Genomic DNA, 23,737 nt, shown 5'->3' with positions numbered 1-23,737 from the left:
GAAGGATTAACACCGTATCAAAAAGCCAGGATCAGTGGCAGTTTAAGCCTACAATTACAGGTATCTATAAAACCATATGTAGAAGCTAATGAATGTTGTACAAATAGATTTTATTTGTAATTAAATATTTATTTAACTTAGAAAATAAATGTTTGGTGATTATTACACTTGATCAACAATAGTTAAAAGTTACAGTAATTGTCTGAAAAATAAAGTTTATAAAAAATCTAGGAAAATACATTGAAACCAAAAATCTAATACAACGAGTGGAAATATATTTTGTTACAAAACTGCAGATAAATGCTAGTATTAGATAGGTAGTGAAACTTTACTTTTGAAACAATATTGATTTCTAATATTGAATTAAAATTTTAAACACTAAAAATTTTCTAATGTAAAAGTAACATGAGTATCGTTAAATTTTATCCATGATCAATATATAAACTTTCATAAAGTTTATTATTGTAATATAAATCGATATTGTCAAACTGTTTTTATGATAAAATATATAAATCGGAGTGGCGTTAATTACCACCAGGAAAACTGTAAATAACTGTAATAAAAATTTAAAAATGAAAAGGTATTAACTGCACTTAATTTTTAATGAACACATTCATATAATCAAAGCTAAGTCAGAATTATTATGATGAATGCGTCTTAAAGTATTTAAATTAATCACAAACTAAAATTTTTGCTTTGTTTTTACAGTATAATTAAAAATGTATATATGCAAAAAATTGTTCAACTAAAAAAGCAATGTTTGTTTGAAAGTATTTTAAATATTTTCAGTATGACAGTACAACTGAATGTCACATTGAATTCCATACCCAAAGTCAATACTTCTATTTCATACATCTTTCATAATATTCAGTGAAGAACTTATAAATCTATTTAGGTATAGGTATTACGTACATACTTAATTTAAACTTCAATAATTAAAAGTGAACGAAAATTTATCAATATTATTTAATACCTTTGTGAAATAAAAATAATACAAAGAAAACATTTAAAAATAAGCGTACTACCTGCTGCAGTACATTTTTCATTTACACACCATTCGAATATTTATTTTAATCCTCTTATTATTATGTGCCAAACGAAATTGACGTTGTTTTAAAAAGGTCGTTTTATTATTATCGACACCGTGAATTGAAACCTGGAATGAATGCGCATTTAATAGCAGTATTGTTTGCTCTTCTCTTCTTCTCGCCGATTATTCCTTTCACTTGTCACGTCATTATATGCTATTGCAGAGGAAAATCGTTAAACGGTTCTTTTTTATAATAACCGGTGTATTGTGTTACAAAAAGGGTGCAAAAAAAAAAAAAAAGAAAAATAAACAATAACGAAGCTCAAACATACAGAGATGAGATGTGCACGCTGTTGGTATATAAAAAAGTAAAAACGCAGCCCGTACACATGGGTATTCGTGTTATTAAGCCACCGGAAATATATTAATGATATGGACACAAGAATGCGGCTTGGTACAAGAAAAGCTGGCGATTGGTTTAAAAAAGAAAATAACGCAGCTCATTACTTTACACGTACCGACGCATCAATTATTTTTGTATTGTTTCTGTTAAAATTTACATTTTTAGTCGGTGTTGAATATTATAATAACGTATACAAAAGAGATCGTTACTACGGTGACTCAAATTTCTCGTTACTTATTTTTTTTTAAACAACTCTACTTGACACGTGCCGTAAAAATTAAAATGAAAAATTTGGTTTTTTTTTAATTATACCTACAACGTTAATAACATTCACGAGAACTTCCGCTATTTACATAACCAGTTGAAAAAAAAATCATGATAAATTATTATACTAGCCTAATGTTTGAGGATGGACTAACTAAGGTAAAGGCAAGTGTGATCAAAGACTGTTTTTGGTATTAGTACTAGACAAAAGCAATGTTATTTTATACGTCATCATAACTGCATAGAATACAAACGAATGACGATTGTTGTGTAATCCGTTACAGACAATAATGAACCCTTAGAAGTAGATAACCATAACGAAGTGTTCGATAAGCATGAAAATTATTCTGCGAATTTAATTTGACATTGTATAAATAATAATAATAATAATAAGATGATAGACGCTCTTCAAACTAACACAGTATGACTAAAATAAACTTCAATTTAGCAACAAGCCTATAAAAATGAAATTAAATATGTATACCTAGGTACGTTATAATAACATTTATTTGTGTTTAATATGTGTCTTGCATTTACGTAAAACGCATTTCGTTTTATTGACGTATATAAAAATGAAACAGAATTTTATTTTTTTATTTTTTCTATGTAATACAAAAAAAAAAAATACACATCATTATAATTTGGCCGTGTTACATATCAATTTTTAAGTTGATACGTTATATCTGTACATATCAAAAAAAAAAATAAAAAAATATTTTAAAAAATGAAATCAATAGGAACTATATAGTTAGGGTTTTTAAATTAATCCCGTGTAAAGAATTAAAATACGTGTTTTAAAAATTATTGGAGCGCTCAAAAAAAAAAAAAATCCTCCGACGAGATTTGAAATCCTGTAATTTAATGACTAGAAACTATTTTATTATACCCAAATGAATAATTTTTATTAAATAAAAGCATGCCTAAACATCATACATCGAAAGTAGAACAAATGTACGTCTAATAATATACCAATATTTCTAACGGTTACAATATTATTTAATGGCCCGCAAACTCTTTATGTACTTTAAAATTTGAAAACAATGTCTATAGAAGCTTACAAAAACGTTCAATGACGTCATAATAAATCACAATAACAAATTGTATGTAAATTAATTTAAGACTTAAACTCTTAATGTTTGTAATATGAGTACGATAAATAAACAGATGGTATAAATTACAACTGGATATTGGTCATCGTCTACATTTTCATACATGTAATTAATGAAACCGTGATTATGTTAGCTGCCAGCATTAATTTATGGCTGGATAATCTATTGAGAACGCTTTTTATTAAACATATTGTTATTTTGTATACCATACATCACGAATGTGGATGTTGTTAGTTGTTACCATAGCTTCATAGTTTATATTGTGTATTTAGTGTTATAATTATAATGTTAGGTAAATCCTCTCTAGATTTAGCTTAACTAATCAGCACAAAGCAATGGGAATCTACTTAAAAAATAATCTCAAATGTAAATGAAAAACAAACGCATCGTTAGGTAAAAATTATAAATATAATGACAAAAATATTTGCTTAGATTTTATTCATCTACGGAAAAAAAGCAAATTTTATTTTATGAGAATATCTATTGCAAAACTGCAAAAGTGATGAGAATGATTAAATAAAAACCAATTTTAAAATAAAACAACATGAAGGTATATTGATAAGACAGTAAAATCTACTGATGTTAAAAAGAACATAAATATAAAAACCCTTCAAAATATATGATGGTAAACAAAGATTTAAAACTATATAGACAAATGGTTAAGATTTAAAAAACACAAAATATTCTATAGTAATGTGCTAAAGCTCAACATAGGTTTCAGATTATTTTATTATGTAAACAATTAGAATAATTTGATACTTTAAATTAATGTATTGTCTAAGTATATAAATATATATAGTGTAAAATACAAATTTAATGATGTTTGAATATTAAAATCATTCAAAAATCTATTTTTAATTACTAATTATAAATTGTGCCATTTATAGATTTGGATTAATCGTGTGCAATCCAAATAGTTTAATTTTATAATATTATAACTTGTCACATTTAGACATTTACTTTCATTTAGTTTATATAAAAATAATTGTTAGGTTTAAACTTTATTTTATTGTATAATAGTGCACATCGATAATTTTATTGTCGATTAAATTTTGACAACATTTAAATTTACGTTATTTACTGTAATAAATACCGTAGGTTAATATATTATATCGAAACCATTTAAAGTTAATGTGATATTATCTATATAGTACCTTATTTAAAGTTTTAACGATTGATCTTAATAGGCGAGGAAGTAAAGATAGTAAGTTAGCAAAATATTTGCACGTAAATTAAACTTCCTTCTTCTAAACTTTAAATAGCTATAATATTGTAAGTCAACTATTTATGCATTAACCATATGAACTTAAAACTTATAGAATAATACTACTTATACTTTGTAGAATAAATTTACCTTTCTTAGTAAACGTTGAAATTATATAATATTAGATCGTAGGCGCATTGTATTTATTTTACAACTATTTGTAAATAATATAATTGTTCGTATATTTGAACCTTTGAAGATACTTTTTTTACCAAAACAAATCTTTATTCTTGAGAGTAATTTATGATAGGAAACTAAACCTAGTTAAAATCGAAGGGAGTCAAGAGTAAAAGTTCTCTAAATTTTTCTAAAATTATCGGAAAACCCCAATCATAGCAAAGAGCAAATATAAATAGATACTGTTATTTTGTTGTAATTTGAAAAAGAATACTATATCCTATTTGACATATTCATCAAACATATTTTATTTTAATATATCATTCTAGATATTAGATTACTATTTGATGTTTGTTTTTTCGTTTTTGTTTATACTTTTTTTTTAAATTTATGTTGATAAATTGTTTTTTCTTGGTTGAAAATATTAAAATTTAAAATAAAATCCATAAGGTTTAGTTATTCTCATATTATAAAAAAAATTATGATTGATATACTGTACATACAGATCATCTTACCCAGTTTTTATTTTTTATATTGCGTTTAAAAAATATATAATGAAATTAATAATAATTATGCCAAAAATTATCTTTTCAATAAAATAGTAACTACCTATACAAGTTAATTTCATTTAATTATTCAATGATCAATACGTTTATACATTCACATATTAATAGTTTTTTTTTAATGTCATTAAAAAAAAATAATCAAATACATTATTTTGAGATCTTTATTCATTCAAATAATAAATACTTGATTAAAACAATAAAATTAATATAATATTAATTAAAACTACATAATTTATTTCGTTATATCTGTCGTTAGTCACTTTTATGACCAAGATATTATTTTCATAGTACCTAGTGTAAATTATTTAAATTAAATAATATACTATACAATAGTAAATAATTTATTTATAAAGCAAGACTAACTTTTTTAAATTCTATTTAAGTTTTTAAATTTTATTTTTCCAATCATTACCAATAAAAAAAAACAACTTTTTTTTAATATATTTTTTATCGCTATAATTTTTTTAATTTTTACTTTTTCAAATAACAGCATATATTTTTTAATTCAAATTTTTAAGAAAGAAAAATATTTTTTGGAGTATTTTGAATATTTTGATACATAAAAATTTTGATTCGGGAGATCGGTTTATAAGTTTTTGTATTTTAAATTTTAGTAAACGGAGTAGTATACCAACATTTTGCGGGGTATCCCCATACCTCACCACTCATCAACTCATCAAAACTTTAAATAAACCTAAAAAACATAAAAAGTAATTCTATTTCAAGTAAGTATTATATAAAAAAAAATGTTTCCAAAAACAATAATAAATTTCGAAATAATGAGTGCGGTTTGATAAAAGAATCGACCTGTATATAAAATTGAATTACTATAATTAGAGTTAATTGCTTAACGATTACATAATAGTTCATAAAATTAGCTTCTTTAAAGTAAAATTAAGTATTATTTATATATCCACTAAGTATGAAGTATGAAATGCAAAAAAGATCATATAAATCAACAATATGTATTCAAAATGAGTTTTAATATTACTCTTTTTGTAAAATAAATAAAAAGGAAAAAATAAACGAAAGTATTGTTAGTGAATGCTATATGAATGTCTATTTCATTATGTATTAAATATTATAATATACATTTTTATTTTTGTATTTTCTTTAAAAGTTTGTTTTTCATTTAATTTCTTCCCGAAAAAACTCTGTGGTTGACTCTATATCATTATCATATATTTATTTAAATTATTTTGTGAGAACTAAAAGACCAAAATCATTTGTACTAAAAAATGTATTTTAATTTTAAACGATAATAATATACATATACGATAAGAAATAACGTAAATAAAAACTACATTATGATAAAAAAAATGCGCACATGGTAAGTTTGAAATGATGTTTTAAACATTTGTTATAAAAAGCATGACAATATTTAAAGTAGTATAATATAAACGTCACTTTTGAGTAAAATGAAATTGATCGACAAGTTACATAGTTTTGTGACAGAGTGACAAAATGATAAGTGTACCGAATTTAAAATGATTGGTGGTCGGTCATTATACTTTGATCACATTTTCCATTAGACCATTTAATAAGTACCTATGTTAGACGCATTTAGATAGCGAAAATAACGCAGTGATTAACATTAAAATGTATGATACGTACGAGTGAAAAGAATTTAATAAGTTATAAATTATAACCCGAATACAGATACCTACCCTAAAGATATTTGCACACAAAGTTTATTAGCAATATATAGATATATATTAAGACGTTGATATATTATGGTTAATGACTTTTCTACGACTTACTATAACCATTTATGGTGATTTTAAAATGTTAAGTGCCTATAACATAACTACTCTTTACATGTCAAGAAATTATAAAACAATCACTCAACGTTTAAAGAAACTAAGTCAATAAGAATATTTTCTTCTAATTTACAAAATAAAATAAGTATCAACTAAATTGTATATTTAATTTAAAATGAACTAAAAAATAAAATTTCGTTATTTTATCAGCTAGTTTAATTGTAAATATTTTTGATTTTTATAGAAAACTTTAAAAAAATGTTCTTATATTTTGGTTCTGTGTCCTAACAAATTTATAGATACAGAAATATAATAAAACATTCCCTTTATTACGAACACATGTTTACAGATATATTCAATAAATACATCATTGTCAAACCAAAAGTATTTTGAATCCACAAATCTAAAATAACAATATTGCATGGTGTAATAATTCGGGTGTCTACGGAAACGTCAGATGAATTCGTAACGCGATCGGGGTTTAATGGAAATGCAATGAGACTGGATTTAGAGTATCGAACGATAAACGCTAAAAAGATATCTAAACCTCGTCATTGTCCCTCTTTCGAAGTGGAACCATGAATACTGTACACAGTTGAAGCATACATTTTTGAAAGTGCTCACATGTGATATTCAGTCACCAAATAATCGTGTAAGGAACAGATACAATAAAAAAAAGCTTTATACGATCAAATTATGTGAAAATATTCGTACAATTGTTAACATTGTTATAATGAAGAATGAAGTTAATGATAATATCGTTTTTTTTTTTTTTCATATTAATGTGCCATCTTTTATATAACACTCGGGGGACTTTTATATATAAATATTTACTTCGTCTCATGTTGATCAAATGTTCTCTATTTTGTTATTTTATAACATTGAAAGTACATGTTGATTATCGAAATTACGGTTTGATTAAGATAGTAATAAATCGTGTTTGAGTTATTTTTACGACAAGCAATAATTTTACGATATTTAATACGTATTTACAAAAAGAATAACATAGTTTAATTATATATTGTACAGTGTATAGTAAAATGTTCGTTTTATTTATAGTCCTTGGCTAAAATGTTATTAAAATAAAAAAATATAGGTATTTTTTTATCTAATATTAATCTAGACACAATTACCTCCCGATGTAGATAAAATACAATCTCGACAGAAATCGTGGACCTAAATAGGAAGTCATACAATGTTCACATAAATGTCTAGGATCTCCTATAGACTTTTCAATAACCATGTCGTGGACTCAAAATCAAAAAGTGTTATTTCAAAACATTAAATGATTTAGAAAAGAATTTTTAAACTTCATAATGTAATTTTTCTTTCGTGGATAGCGAATTAATTTTTAACGATATCCAAATCTAAAGATTAACAAAGTTTATCAACGTCAATCTTGAAACTTGTTCTTTTATCCAAGTAAAAATGTAAGCAATAAACTTAAAAGATTTTTTTCTAAACTAAATGTATAATTTATAGAAAATAAAGTAGGCTAAATAAAAGAATATATTATGGAATGGTATCAAGACAAGAATAATTTAATGCTACAATTATTTATAGACATATTTTAGATTCTGAACGGAGTGATGAATGTATTGATTTTACAATGATGTGTGTTTTTTTTTGTGTCTGTGTACAGCAAAAGTATTCGAAATAATGCTTCAATTTCAAACTTCGGGGGTGGTTTCCGATGGCAAAGTGAATATCCTTGGTGCATTATAGAGTTAAAAAGTAAACATTTTCCAACAGTTTTCAAAAAAATCAAGAAAAACAAAAAAAAAATGACGGAAAAACGGGAATTTTTACGCAAAACCAGTTTTCGACCAAATCGATTTTTTTATATGGTTGTAATTCAAAAACTAATCACTGTAAATATTTAAAATTTTCACCAAATGTTTATGTTAGTATTATTTATATACAGTTTAATTTTCAAAAAAATGTTGACTTTTTTTTTGAGTTCTTTTTGAATTCCGAAATTATGGATTTTGATGAGAATTTTGTTTTAAAGTGTCTATAAAAAAATGTTGTATAACCAAAAAATTTTAAAAATTTAATACAAGGTTCCTTATGAGTTTTTCTTATTGTAGCTAAAAAACACTAAAAATCGTTAGTCACAATTTTTTTTTTATAAACGTTTATAGTTCAAATATTTACGAAATCTATCGAAAACGCGAAAATTTGTAAGTAATTTTGAAGTTGAAAAATCGTAAAATTTTTTATGTTTATAACTAAATACTTCACTATGTTTTCTCTAAGTTTTCCTTCAAGTAGCTATAGTAAAAACTCAAAGCATTATTATAGGAAAAATTTTAAGTACGTTTGAATTTTAAATTTTTACGAAATAGCGTAACGATAACGATTTATCCTCAAACGATTTTTAATATTTGTAATATTCAAAAAGTATAAGACGAAGATACTTAAAAATTTTACCAGTTATTAAGATTAGCATTTTCTTTACATGATTTAATTTTCAAAATATTTTGACTTTTTTTGAGTTATTTATAGACAACTGAAATTTTCAATTTTTCTGAAAAATTTTTTTTGAAGTGTCGATAAATTTTTTTTTGGCCCAATCAAAATACTTGAACATTTAATACAAAGTTCCTCATAAGTTATTCTTATAGTGATCAAAAAATTTTAAGAATTCATAGGCACAATTTTTTTTTTATTAGCATAAAGTTCAAATATTGACAAAAATTCGTCAAGACCATGAATACAGTAGTCGCCGCTTAATTTAATCACTTTGGTACGGGACATAACTAATAATATAATCCGATTGATAACATTAAACGAAAGTTAAAAAAGTTATAAAAAATAATAAAATCTACGTTAAATACATAGTTAATAAAAATATTATTTTTTACTATTTATTTATAAATAAAGTACATATGTAGGTATAAATTGGAAATTTAAAATTAAAAAAAAAAAAATTAAATGTGAATAAGTAAATATGTATAATATGTATGCACACCACTAACTTGAACAATATTTTTTTATCGATGTCTGTTTCTTTTTTTACCGTTAACATTTCATTGATAAAATGTTCGTATTTGTACTGTCTTAATGATGTACGAACGAAAGGTATAAATGTGATATAAATGTGTATACTGTATAGACATTTATATCTTTATTACAATTTTTATCTTTATTATGAGACATTCGACGAAAAATTTGATTGTATGTTACAAAATTATGATTTTATGAACTCAAACTGATAATATTATACGGCGTATTGATTACAAAAACCGACATAATTTACACATTTAAGTATAGATCCGGCCCGTACTTACACTTTTCGATAACAAACGATTGATAACATTAACCGTGATTATAATAAGCGGCAACCACTGTATTTGCAAACTATTTTATAGGTATAATTCATAAAAATTAATAATTAATTGATTAACCATGACTTTTGCAAATGCGTCCTAATTGAAAAATAAAATATTTGTTTCAAAATAGAATGTATGACAATATTTAAATATAATATATTCTAGACTGACAAATCATCTCCGTCCAGAATCGTTTTTTGTATACAATGATATCTATCATTGCATTCAAATTTAACCTACCCTAGTCCGAGGTTCACCCCACCCCCTAATGTACAGCAGAGCGGTACCTACTTGCCTACTTTTTTATTTTGTTGATTAAATGGATAATAGTTTATTAAATTTTCAACGCATTTAAAATAATACACTTTTAAATTGTATCAATTTAGCACCTTTTAGTTCTAAATTACTTTTAAAATAATGTGAATACATGATTGAAAGTGAGGTTGAATTATAGATTATTTATGACTAAACATATCTATTTATCTATAAATATATATGTATGTACAAAAGTTTCCAAAAAAAAAATGGTTTAGCACCCTTTGGATTTTATACATACTATGTTACGACCAAAAATTATTAAAAATATTAAGATCTATAAACGAAGGCTGTAGTATGATGCTGTAAATAACTTTTAAAGCAGTAAAATAATCTGAGAGTTTGTGTTATGTGTAATAATTGTATTAAAAACGCGTATTTTAATATTTTTTTTAAAAATATTCGTGCATACTTAAAAATATTTATGATTAAGATAAAGATATTTTTGATTAAAATGATTCTATATTTAAGATTTATTGATATTGATATACTTATATCATTATTTAGAATTAGAGAATTAAAATGTGTATGTACTCTACTTTATAAATAATATAATTGAAATTTTCTATTTCTTAACGTTCCATTAAATTATAATGTTAGTTTTTTAATATTTAGAATAATGCAGTTGCTTACACAGTATAATATCACAAACGTAAATTGTTAGTGCTTGAATAGCGTAAATCTAACGACCAATAATGACAAAAGTTCGCTCAAAGAGATTATATACTGCCTTTCAGTTGAGTTTACTCGAATCATTGTAAATTTAGTTTATTATCGTCACTCAATGTTTAATTTGAAAATTACATAGTAAGCAAGCACTCAAACTTGATGTATTATATACAATCAATTAGACTAACATACACACAGATATATTAATAAAAAAAGATACTATATTATTCAACATACCATTTCTTATACTATTGATATATTTCTGCGAACGAGAAAACGTATTTAATGTGGTGACTAAATATTGGCAATTTCCAGCTATTAATAATTGTTATATTGTTATATTTTACCATATCTATTATGTTATAGCATTATAATTCAAGCAACTATTGTAAAAGCTATAAGTGCAAAAAGTGAACTTTTCCTTACATACTATCTCTATTGACCTAGTTACGTTAATTTCTTTTAACAATTAATTTAAAAATTTTAAGATTTTAGTGAACTTTTAAGGAACAAAGTATGAAAACAAAATATTAGTATTTATTACCTCGATATTCCATAGCTTAAAATGTTTAATTACAAACCTAAGATTTTAAAATATCTATAGTTAACATGTTGAACGAAAACACATATAAACACGGTATTATTTCTAGCGTACAGAAATACAATTTACTTTATAACAAAATGCTGACTGCACATTGTAATTTGAAGGAACAAATCTTAAAATTCCTTTAATTTTAGGGTAAAATCTACTTGAATAAATTGACTTGAACAAAAACGTAATGAATTAAATCACGTTGTGTAATATATTTTTCGTTGAAATTATTTTTACAATATAATGTTTTTAAAGCACTATCAAAAGAAACAACATATGAAACTTTACCGAGAGATATAAGTCACAACTTCTTAGGTATTTTACATCCGTTTTTTTACAAAAGATACAGGCTCAGCAAGTTTGTTAAAAGAGTAGGATGATTGAAGAATTCATGAATTTAATATAATACATACAACAGGTATGTATAGTGAAACCTTTTAAGTAGCAGCTTATAATGTTGAAATCAAAAATATTTTAACATAAGACTATAATAATACATAAATGTAAAATTACATCTAAATACTTATATGTATATATATATATCCATTAACATTTTTGAAGTAATTTAATATTCACATAACCAATATTTAAAGCTAACTAATAAATAAACTACATGGACTTTAAAATTTGAATTATAAACTTTTATTAAAAGATTTTTAAGAATTGAAAATAATAAATAATATTCTTTATGATACGAGTATACGATGTACATAAATATGCATATAATATATTGTATGCAGCTGCTAAATTTTTAATTAAACTTGATTTGATGCGTAGTGTCACAGTGGATATTCATTTAATATCGTTCTAAAAAAATCTATACCATATAAAATATATTATAAATATAATATTTTTTTTTTTTTATTGCGGTACTTATTCTACACATGTCATATATTATATATACTTTGAATTTTTCTCGTTACCTGTCGCCCAATTTTCCATATTCCAAGCGAGGTTTCAGTTTTACATACAAAATGTCTATTATACCTACAGTTAGAGCACTACTTAGGTTACACGAACAGATATATTAGGCTGGCTATGCCTAGTCCCTCAAAATGTTTTTCCAACTTTACAAAATAAACTGTTTAATGGTGTTTGAGGTACACAACCTAATTTTATTAATAAACTTAGTGAACGGTATCTTTACATCCAATAGTAGATGACAATAGTAAATAACACATAAAGTGAAAGATAATATATTTTAAATATAATGCAAGTATATTGTATGTAGTTTTTTCTTTAAAATATTATTATAATAATGTTTACAAAATTATCTTATTTAGTTCCAATATAAGAGGAACAAGATTACAAGACAATTATTTTTACCTTGTCTTGAGTTTTGTAAAAATAAATGGATAATATTTATGTATAAAAATTTCCAATAAAAAATAAAAAGTTAGCTTTTTTTCATAGTAAATCCTAAATTTCTTTTTTATTCAAATCTGTAGTATTTTATTATTTATTATACTTCATTTTTTACAATGGGTTTGTATGGTTTTATGAAAACAAATAAGATGAGTAAAACACAAATACTTATAATATTTATCGAATTTGAAGAAAATAGTAACAGCCGCTATATTTTCGACGTGTGATCGCCGAACGATATTCTCCAACGTTGTTAAACAGTTATATAATATTATTTCAACAAGACTCCACAAATCAATGTATAATTTTAATGATGACCCATACAAACTGACAAATTGCTTACATATTTTTAACTTTATTGAGGGTTAGACATATTCAAATTAATTTGTAAATTATTTTTGTATATTCAAATTACATTTTTTCATGATTTTCATTATTTTGAATAAATAAATCTACTTCCAGAAATTTATAAGTTAATTTTAATTGTATTATAAGTTATAACATTCAATTTGATTTTGCATTAAAAACACAGGTATTAATTTTATTTTTTTAATTTTTGGTAAGGATAACGGTACATTTTTATCAAGCATCAATATGAGCAAATCAAGAAGACTTTACAACTACAACCGTAATAATTTTTCAATGTTTATTTCTTAATTTTAACACGGCATATCGAATAGGCAAAAGTGGTACATAAATGTAATGTTAACGTTTTTAACTTTTAAACCTGCAAGATACTGCTCTAAAAAAAAAAAAAAAAATCTTAAATTATAAATAAGTTATAAATTGTGTTAATGACTAGTTGTTCTATAAGCCAACAAATAAGTTTGAACCATTTCCATTGGAACTCATGAGCTAAATTATTCGAAACTGATTTATTGAAATCGTGTTATATTTTATTGGAATATTATAATTTTGTAAATCAATCATTTAAATAATAATTTTCAAAGGAAAAAATATTTTAAATCATTTGACCTACAATGTATAATTTTTTTCTACTTAATAAATTTAAAAAATGTTATTGAACCAACATTCAACATGATAATTAATGTATGTTTATATTTGTTTTTAAGTACTGAATTTTTTTGTAAGAAAATACTAAATAGAGTACCTACGAAGATATGTAAGATTAGGGTTGAATATACAATTTTTTAAACGTTAAGTATAAAGTGTGAGAATAAATATTATCTAAGAAACGTATTATAACCAGCTGTAAGAATTATGTTTATATATTAAATAATTTAGATAATTTACAAAAATATTTAATTATTATTCTGTTTCATTAAGTATGGTGCAAATATTTCGCAGTAATTTTATCTCACTATTCCACTTTTTATCTTTTTTTTATTAATAAATATTAATGCGAAAATAACAATTTAATGTATACTTTCAAAATGTGTTAAAATAGTTAACAACCATAAACACTGTAATTAAAGCTTAAAAGATCAAACAATAAAAATACCTAAAAGAAATTATCTTTTAATAAACCGCTTTTACAAATCTTTTATAGAAATATTCAAAATATGAATATGGCAATTAGATAAAATAATTATATAAATTATATTAAGGACAAGCTGAATAAATCTATTAACGATATTTTATATCTCTTAAGTAGAAAATGAAAGTTCTTTAAACAAAAATAATTTAAAACTATACGATATAACCAATTATTTTAAATAATCTATTTCTATGTTAAAAGATTTTTTTTTTTTTTTAAAAAGCTTTTTATAAATTATATTTTTTAAATATTTTTAACTTAAACTTAATGAATTCTTGTACAGAATTATATTTTAAGACATTTAAACTGATACATCGAAATCAATTTAATAAATAAATACAATAACTTGAAATACGTGTTTGAAGTATATATAATAAATTGATCAGATATTGAAATTAAATATACGAGTATAATGTAAAACATATGTTTTTGAATAAAGTTATATTACATTTTATAACCAAATATAATTTATAAGGTTATTTATAATATGGATGTAATTGATTATTTATTATAATTATATTAATTTTGAATTCTATATTTTTGAACATATTTTTAAAAATCAATAACGGTTAAAGTTATTTCTTAAAAATGCGTAAGTAGATTATTTTAAAATACCACACAAATATACAATTAATTGTATATTAAAGTGTTTTGTATGAATTGAAAAAAATCACTGTCAAAATTATGCTGTAGAATAAATATTATAAAATAATTAAAATAGATTTTAAATTGTTCTACTATTATCATTTTTATATATTTCTTATATTTTTATTATTAATAGTTTTAAATATATAATAGGATAAATAATTTCTATTTTATTTTAGTTAAATTTCGATATCATTGTTTTGTATTAAATTTTACAAAATAAATAGAAAGTTGGGTCTCAAAACTAAATTATCATATTATTATGATTTATTAATATGTATAATATACATGAATTATGATAACGATCAAAGCATGATTACGTTTGAAACGAGTTAAAACAAATATTACAGGTATCTACATAAAAACATCATATATTAAACAGTCGATATTCAACTGTAATATTGAAGTGTGTTATATTTTTATTTCCATGTAACTTTACTAATTATTACAATATTCAGTGAAAATAAATACAACTATGTTTATTATTAACTTTCATCTGTATGCCTAACTCAATATTTTATTAAAAAAATAAAAATTATATATGTATACATGATCCTTAATACTTTATTATTATTAATATTACATATTATTATTTCATAAATAAAAAATTATTTTTATCATCATATTGATATAGAAAATAATGTTTGTAATAAATAAACGTCAACAAAAATGACAATGAAAAATCTTCAAATAGTATAGTTTATATGTTGTAATCACTAATAATATTTATAAGAAAATTTAAATTGTATTAACATTAAATTATCATAGTATTTGACACATTACATGACATAAAATTGTAGCTATAGCTTATAAGTATGTAAAGTAATAATAATAGTATATAAGTATAATGTATATAATTTATTTTATATGTCATAAGTCAGAACACAAAAATTGCATTATTTTATAGTTTTTAAATGTCATACTATAATGAATATTATTACACTCCTTCGTATTAAGTTTCTTTCAGTTGTTCTTGCAGTTAATTTTATTATATTATACTGTTTTATCAAAATGAGTAAATTATGATATAAGCTATGCCATTATGAAATATTGGTTAGTTATCGAATTGTTGAATTCAAATTTTTTTTTATTTATACCTGCGTTAAAAAATCGCTGATGTATACTTAATGAAATTGAATATAAACACTCTACGTTTAAACTTATCACGAATTCAATATTTTTTACTTTTTTTTTTTAATAACTTTTGATTTATTGCGTATAACGATATGTTTATTAAATTTTCGATATTATAAAAAAAAATTATTATTATTATTATTTAGTTTAATTTTTGTAAATGAAGTAGTGCGTTACATAATATAAACATTAAACATATTTACTAATTTTTCTTACTTGTGTTTCATTTTTAGTTAAAATTTTTTGAATTCTCTAAACCATTGATGGTTAAATCGTTTTAAATTATCAAATATAACATTAGGTAGAAGAAAGCAAATTTTGTTAGAATATAGCTCTAGATTCACGAATTATAAAATAATCACACGGATAAGCATTTAATCAGAGCTTTCATATCATGTTAATATCTTATTAAGCTATATTTCATTACCTGAGATGATTTCTGGGCACATTCTGAATGTCCTTGTAGACCATATGAAGTCTGACTGTTTCTGATTGGCAATCGCTTCTTATAGACCACGCGTGCTTGTCTCGGTCGTAACATTGCGTTTTCGTGGGTGACGCTACCACGCCACTAGACGCTACCGTCGACACCCCGTGCTGGTTGATTCCTGTTATCACTATACTGGATATAACTTCACTTAAAGTGTTTGCCAATAACATCTCTAGATGTACCCGAACTGTTCCCTAAAACAATATGAAAATACGTAAATAATATAACAACATTACTTTACTGTATATATAAAAAAAAAAAGCTCTAAAATATTAAAACTATTTTAATTTTTGGCTATTATGATTATAAATACATACTATAAATTAAAATTAAGTCTATGGTCTATTTAAATTTTTATTTTAAGATATTCCAACGGTATTATTGCATAATAAATATTGGACTGCAAACTTATTTAAATGTAGAATTATTGACCTCTCTGTGCTCATTGTTATTAAGGAATATGGCTGTAGTAGAAAACAATATCATTTACGAGTAGTTGTGCACAGAAATAACACTTATGATAATAATTTTATAACTATGTAAGAAATAAATAATTGATATATATTATATATATATATATATATATATATATGCGATTAAATAGATTAAATTGTACTGAATATTATATACGTATAGATAGTTGTTCAAGAACATTTTTAATTTCAATACATCTATTTATATTATTTTTCCATCTAATCTAATATTTAAATGGATAAACCTATTAGAAAAAAAAGTGTTATTTTCGTCAAATTTTTATATTTACCAAAGAAATAATTAAAAAATATAAATGTGTGTGTGTCAGATATAATAAAATGTTATAAATTAATTCATTATTGATCTGCATGGTAAGTCTAAACGGTTGTTTAATGTTAAGAATTATATGGTTCAATAATAATACAGACTTATTTTATAGTAGCGACAGATGAAAACAAAAAATTATTTCACACAGTCATAATATTTTTTCTCAAATTTGCGGTTTTGCAAAAAATAAAAAAAGATTTCTCCATGATAAGTTTATGAATATTTTCGATTTAAACCATTCAAGCGAATAAAGAAAGTAAGTGTTTTTGCTAGGTTTCCAAATGCAAACTAAAAAAAAAAAAAATAAATGGTAATTTCTTTCATTTATTCTGTGATCTTTTTTTTTTTTTTTTGTAGTTTAATCTACCCACCTAACATTTTTATTTGATTATAAACATATTTCTTAAGAGTAGAATTTCTCAAAATATCAACGTAAATAAGATACAGTTAAATATTTCTAGATTCTAGAAAAAACTTATTTGTATAGAAAGAATTATTCGCCGTTGCACTGGTATTATTAATTGAAATACTGTGAAGACAAATTAAATTTATCTAATTTGGATTGGACATAACCTAACCTGACTTGCTTCAGATAAAAATCAACAATTTTTAATTATAGATTTATTTCTGTTAACGTTTTAGACAAGTTTATTTTGCTTTACAAAAATTGTTTTCTATTGGAAAATGAAACAACCAATATAGCATATAATAGTTAATTTTTTTTTTTTTTTGTTTAACTATATTCTAGACTGTAAATAAATATTTGACAATAATTTCTATGACCTATTTGGAAAATATAGTAATTAGATATATTTGTACGAAAATGAATCATAAGATAGTATTAACAGTGCTATACAGTTACTGAAGTGTGTAGTGATATATATACCTAATCGTATATCACACCGGAAGACGTTTCCAAGTATAACCATCATATGACAAGCCCAAAGAATGTGGACGAGATTGCCATATAAAATCAATGAGTGCTAATGTGTAGTATCATATGTTGGTGAGTACAAACGTATTGTGTAACTGTTTGTACTTAGTGAGTGATGGATTGAAGTGCCTGAACGGTACAGCTCTGTGATAGTTTGGCACTGTCCCAGATTTTAAAGATCTTAGCAACTAAAATATAAAGTATGTCTAATTTGTTAGAGTAGTTTATCCTGACAGAAGAAATACTATAACTTTTACACTTTTAAAATGTAACATTACCTCAATTACTATTTACACGACAACCGCAGTAATATTATCAGTAATAAAAATAATGTAATAGTAAAATACTTACGTTCGAAAGAAAATGTTGACAGATTATGTGAGAAAAAAATTCAAATACACTGTTACAATGACAAATTTAATTGTATTATAAAGAAAACACCAAGCATTCTTACGTATAATAAATTAAGTATCTCTATCTTACAAATGTAAAATGTAGTAATGTTTAAATAAACAAATTGTGAATATTAGATTTAATATTTCAATAAATTTATAGTTTATTGTATAGTAACGATTAAAGGAAGGAACATTATCTATGTTCGTATTTTAAATTTGTACAATATTTGAATTTTTAAAAGAGTTATAAATATTTTAAAATTATGATATTTTATATGCCAATAACTTGCTTAAAAATTTAATTAAAGTAAAAATCGTCGTACAAATAAATTATGTTCTTACCAATAAGTTGGATAATAAATAATATTTTAAAACAATGATAACACAAGTCATGCAATTGTAATAATGTATTTAACATAATTTAAATGAAACATACATTCAAATAATCGTTATACATTTAATTATATATTATTATATTATACTTTATAAACTGTGTTAGAAGCTTAAATAATTTCACTTAATAAATTAAAATAAATTTTATGATGATGTTGCGTTCTCTGTAATTATTTATCTGCGCGATGGCCTTTGAAATATAGACATATTTTTAAACCCAATACTTGTGGTTATACAGACCCGAAGAATATATATAGTGAAAAGATTAACCACATTGAGCTCGGGTTTATCTGTAATCATGACAGTTGGGGCTATTTTAAGTGTACCCATAAAAGGTTTTTTGGTTTTGTTTTTCATGTATGTAATAACTAATTTATTTAAGTGACATTACAGAAGAGTTTTTTTTTTTTGATATCTTCCTTTATACTAAGTCCAAAAAAATAAAAGAATCGATATTTAAGTTATTTAATTATGGACTAACGGTTTATGGTCTAATGTCAAATGATAAATATTTGATCCTATTTAGATTGTGCCATAGTAGCGTATTATTTCAAGTTTAACAGATGAAAATTAATCTAAAATGTCAACTTGTCAACGTTATAGATTTTAGAGATTAGATTGACTTTTTAACTACTGTTTGTTTGAAGAATCAATTCGTATTTTTGATTAATATATTGTCTTTAGTAATTATTTAACCTTAAACTATTTATTGAATTATTTTAGAATAAACTTTATGAATTATTACTAAGTTATGTATTATTAATAAAACAATAAGTTAAAAAAAATATATTATGATTATTATTTATTACTAATAATTATGTAATAATAAAGAGAAAAAAATGTTTACATATTTTATTAGTACCAACGCGTAGCTGCTCTTAAATAAGGATATTAATTTAGCGCATTTATATTAGTATGTTTAATGGTTTAATGATATGTAATGAACATGGTACATATAAACACAACTATAATTAATGATATTTAGGGTAATCGTTAACTTGATTTTAATATAAATAACACCAATTTATTAATCGATATTTACTTATTATTTCAAATATACTAAATTTCATGCATTATTTATAGTACATATTATTATATTATATACAACTAAATTAAGTTAAATCAAAGACTTAAGTGTTTTGAATTAAACTATTAGCACAAAACTCGTTATTATTAATTTTTATAATTTATCGCATTGATAGTATATTATGAAAAAATCAAAGTTCAATAATGTACCTATTGTTAAGTTTTACTGATTATAAACAAAGATAAAACGAAATAAGCTTTTGTCAATGTTAAGATAATTTTTCAAGATCAAATTATTAACTCCTATTTATAGCAAATTTCATAATGACTAGCTGACTAAATAATCTTATTATTGTTGAATATTTATTATCTAACAAATATGGATAACGTTTATACATCTTAAAAATAATTTAATAGTTAACCTTCCAGTATAGATTTATTATATATTGAATAATATTTATCCAGTTATAATATATATATATATATATATTGGTTTACTTGTAAAATTCAAGAAATTGAATATATGGAACGTGCTTGAAAATTAGATATCACAGAATTTATTCCTTATAATATCCTTAAAATTTAGAAATAATTAAAGTAACATATTTTAGAACAAATGAAAACATAGTGTTGTTAAATATGTATGTATTAAAATTATTCAGCATATTGAGTAATATTTTTTGGAAACCTAAAAAATTGTTTAAAATTACAACTTAATATTGATAAAATATGTTTTTTTTTTTCAAACAGTGATCACTAAACTTAATAAAATAATAAAACCGTTTTATTGCGTGTATACTACTTTATTGTAGGATTTGTATCCAAATGAACTACTACAATTTCAAACAATTATTAGCCGGCTTTTATACATATTTTTGATTTATATTACCTACAAATTTATTATTTGTATACACACCTATGTAAGAGTATATTATAGCGAAATTCATAAAATAGTACTTTCTTTAAACTATTTTATAGTTATGTGAATCTTAGAAATATAACATTAAGAAGTTGAAATAAATAACTCAATATAAATAAAAAAAAAATACTTCTTTAATCCAGACAATTCGTTAAAGTTATTAATAATAGTGTATAATTAAAACCTTTTACTGTTTAAATATGTATTTAAAAATTAACAATGATAAACCATGGTTGAATTCTTACACTTAGAATCTAAAAAAATACTACTGTATTTTTTTTTTTTAAATAAACTTCGTTTTCATTTTTGTTTGTCTGAAATCCTCCTTTATTGACACTCGTCACTCGTATTTTAAGAAAACATTATTATTTACTAAAAATAGCTTTAAAATCCCAGTTATTCTTTAGCAAGTATCAGTGATTATACTTAATATATAGGTAAATGTTTAATATTTTATGGATATTTAATGGTTATAATTATTTAACATTTTATTCAATTATTATTATTAATTGTTTCAAACAAAAATGTAAGTATATTTGTAAATATTAATTTTTACATTTAGAAATTTTATAAACAAATTTTAAAAAAAAATCTAGATTTCTTACATCGAAGATATATAAATATAAATTTCAAGTCTCATTTTATTTTTATTATTGAACTTAGTTTTGATGACGAGAAAATAGTTGTGTTTTACTTACAAAGAAAACAAAATAAATAAATATTTTACATTATACGTAAATAATTTAAGATTAAATATATAACAACTACACAATAGTTAGTTCAAATAACAAAGTTATTAATGTTATTACTTAAACTAGTTATTAATTGGATCAAATTTAATTAACATTAGAACTAATTGAGCTACAGTTTACAAACTAATATATAAAAAGATACCTAATTAGTTTTATCATACAAACCTTTGAAACAAGCTCGGAAAACTTATATCTGGGATGCCAGCCATAGCTTTTTCCATCTGAATCGGATACATCATCTAATATTCCCGAGTCCAGACGTTTTTCTCCATCGCCCAAAACTAACATGTATCGAACACGGCATTGATGATCGAATCCTGTGCAACGATTCAAATACACCGACATACGACCTTCAACCGATGTACCTAAATGATGAATATGAAAAAAATTTAATTTCAATAATACATCCATGGTATAAATAATGTTATTATTACGGTATATGAAAAAAAAAATTAAATTAAATTAATACCGTTCTTTGATGTTTATTGATTTTGAATAAAAAATGTACTCGTATGTATGTATATAATTTTAACATTCAATTTTACATTCAAATTTGTAGATTCAAAATTAACTGATGTCAATATATTGAAAAACTTTATTGACTATTCACATTAATTATACACATATTTATATATATAACATTATATATATGTATGTTATACTTTAGAAATATAAATAAGAAAATCAATAGCGTGTGGACACTGTAAACCATCTAAGTATAAAGCAATCATAAAAAAAATACTATATAATTTTATAAAACTAAAATTAGATATCTCTGTAATTTCAACCTAGATACTAATTTTAGATTAGTAAACAGCTAAAATCTGACTTTTGGGTATAAACTATAAGTGTGTACAATCATATTGAAATTAAAAATATTAATTTCATATATATATATATATATGAAAACGAAACATATTTTTGCATTAGTTTTTTTTTTTTTTGATTACGGAATAAGTAAAACAGTCAAATAAGAGGAATAGGAACAATCTACTTTAACTCACAATAAGGTGTATGAAGCGATATGAATGCTTAATACGTAATAACAGGAGTCTCTAAACTACGACCCGCGGACCGCATCAGGCTCTCGAACAAGTTTTCACTGACCCGCCAAATCACGGAAAATAATCTAAAAATATGTTTAGTTTCCAAAATCATTATCACGCACACATGTAATTATCAGCTGTATCGGCTATACCATAATTTACAAGCTATAGTTTATAAATGATATGTGTTCATACATTCTGGCCCGCTAAGAGCTTTTTTTATTTTATGTGTGGCTCTAGATAAAAAAGTTTGGAGACCCCTGCGTAATAGTATTGTATGAGTCCAGTAAGATTTCTTTAAATATTTGGTCTTAGAAAATTCTATATTCATATAATATATTAAACACCTCAAAAATCTGAAAAAAACTTTACTGGTGAAATTTCCTCATAAAAATCATGATTTCTTCATCACAATAATTAATTTTACATTTTTTTAGTTTGAATCAAAAAATTAGATTTTTCGGACATTACCTAATCCTTATTATAATTTTTAATATTTTTACGACTTTTTAAATCTCTTACCCATTCATAAATATGTTTGAATTTTAATGGTGTGATTATAATTAATTAATACTGAATAACACTACAAAGATACTTTACTACTTCACTTGAATTATAAACTGTAAATGAAAATCTAACATAGGTACATTAAATATTTTGAACTCGTGATAACCTCTAATAAAGTTCTTCAATTATAACAAATGAATATTTAAAATAAATTACTTATAGTATAGTGTTAATAATACCAAAGATTTAAGAACTGAGTGTAAGTTTTAATATGTACGGTATTAATTTAATATTTATAAAAATTTAAAAATTAGGTGTGTAATTAAATAAAACAACATAATGATGATTTGTATGTCGTTATAATCTACACCAGTAATAAAATTCAGCTTAAATAAAAATTCAAACCTT

The 23,737-nt window shown here is 23.2% G+C and overlaps 1 protein-coding gene across 3 annotated transcripts in view; it reads right to left on the bottom strand.

The window, feature by feature from the left end:
• Positions 1 to 23,737, bottom strand: part of LOC112599831 — a 105,342-nt gene that overhangs the window by 52,779 nt on the left and 28,826 nt on the right. For all 3 annotated transcript variants that reach the window (XM_025346897.1, XM_025346896.1, XM_025346898.1), the window contains exons 4-5: positions 21,942 to 22,141; positions 16,494 to 16,750 (exon numbers count right to left, since the gene is read on the bottom strand). In XM_025346897.1, the coding sequence (XP_025202682.1) occupies positions 16,494 to 16,750; positions 21,942 to 22,141 (457 nt within the window). The remainder of the gene's footprint in view (positions 1 to 16,493; positions 16,751 to 21,941; positions 22,142 to 23,737) is intronic.

The sequence above is a fragment of the Melanaphis sacchari genome, unplaced genomic scaffold, assembly GCF_002803265.2.
Source record: "Melanaphis sacchari strain LSU unplaced genomic scaffold, SCAv2.0 Contig55_pilon_pilon, whole genome shotgun sequence".
Taxonomy (NCBI): Eukaryota; Metazoa; Arthropoda; class Insecta; order Hemiptera; family Aphididae; genus Melanaphis; species Melanaphis sacchari.
The sequence above is the reverse complement of the archived record's forward strand: the minus strand, read 5'-3'. Positions and strand labels throughout refer to the sequence as shown.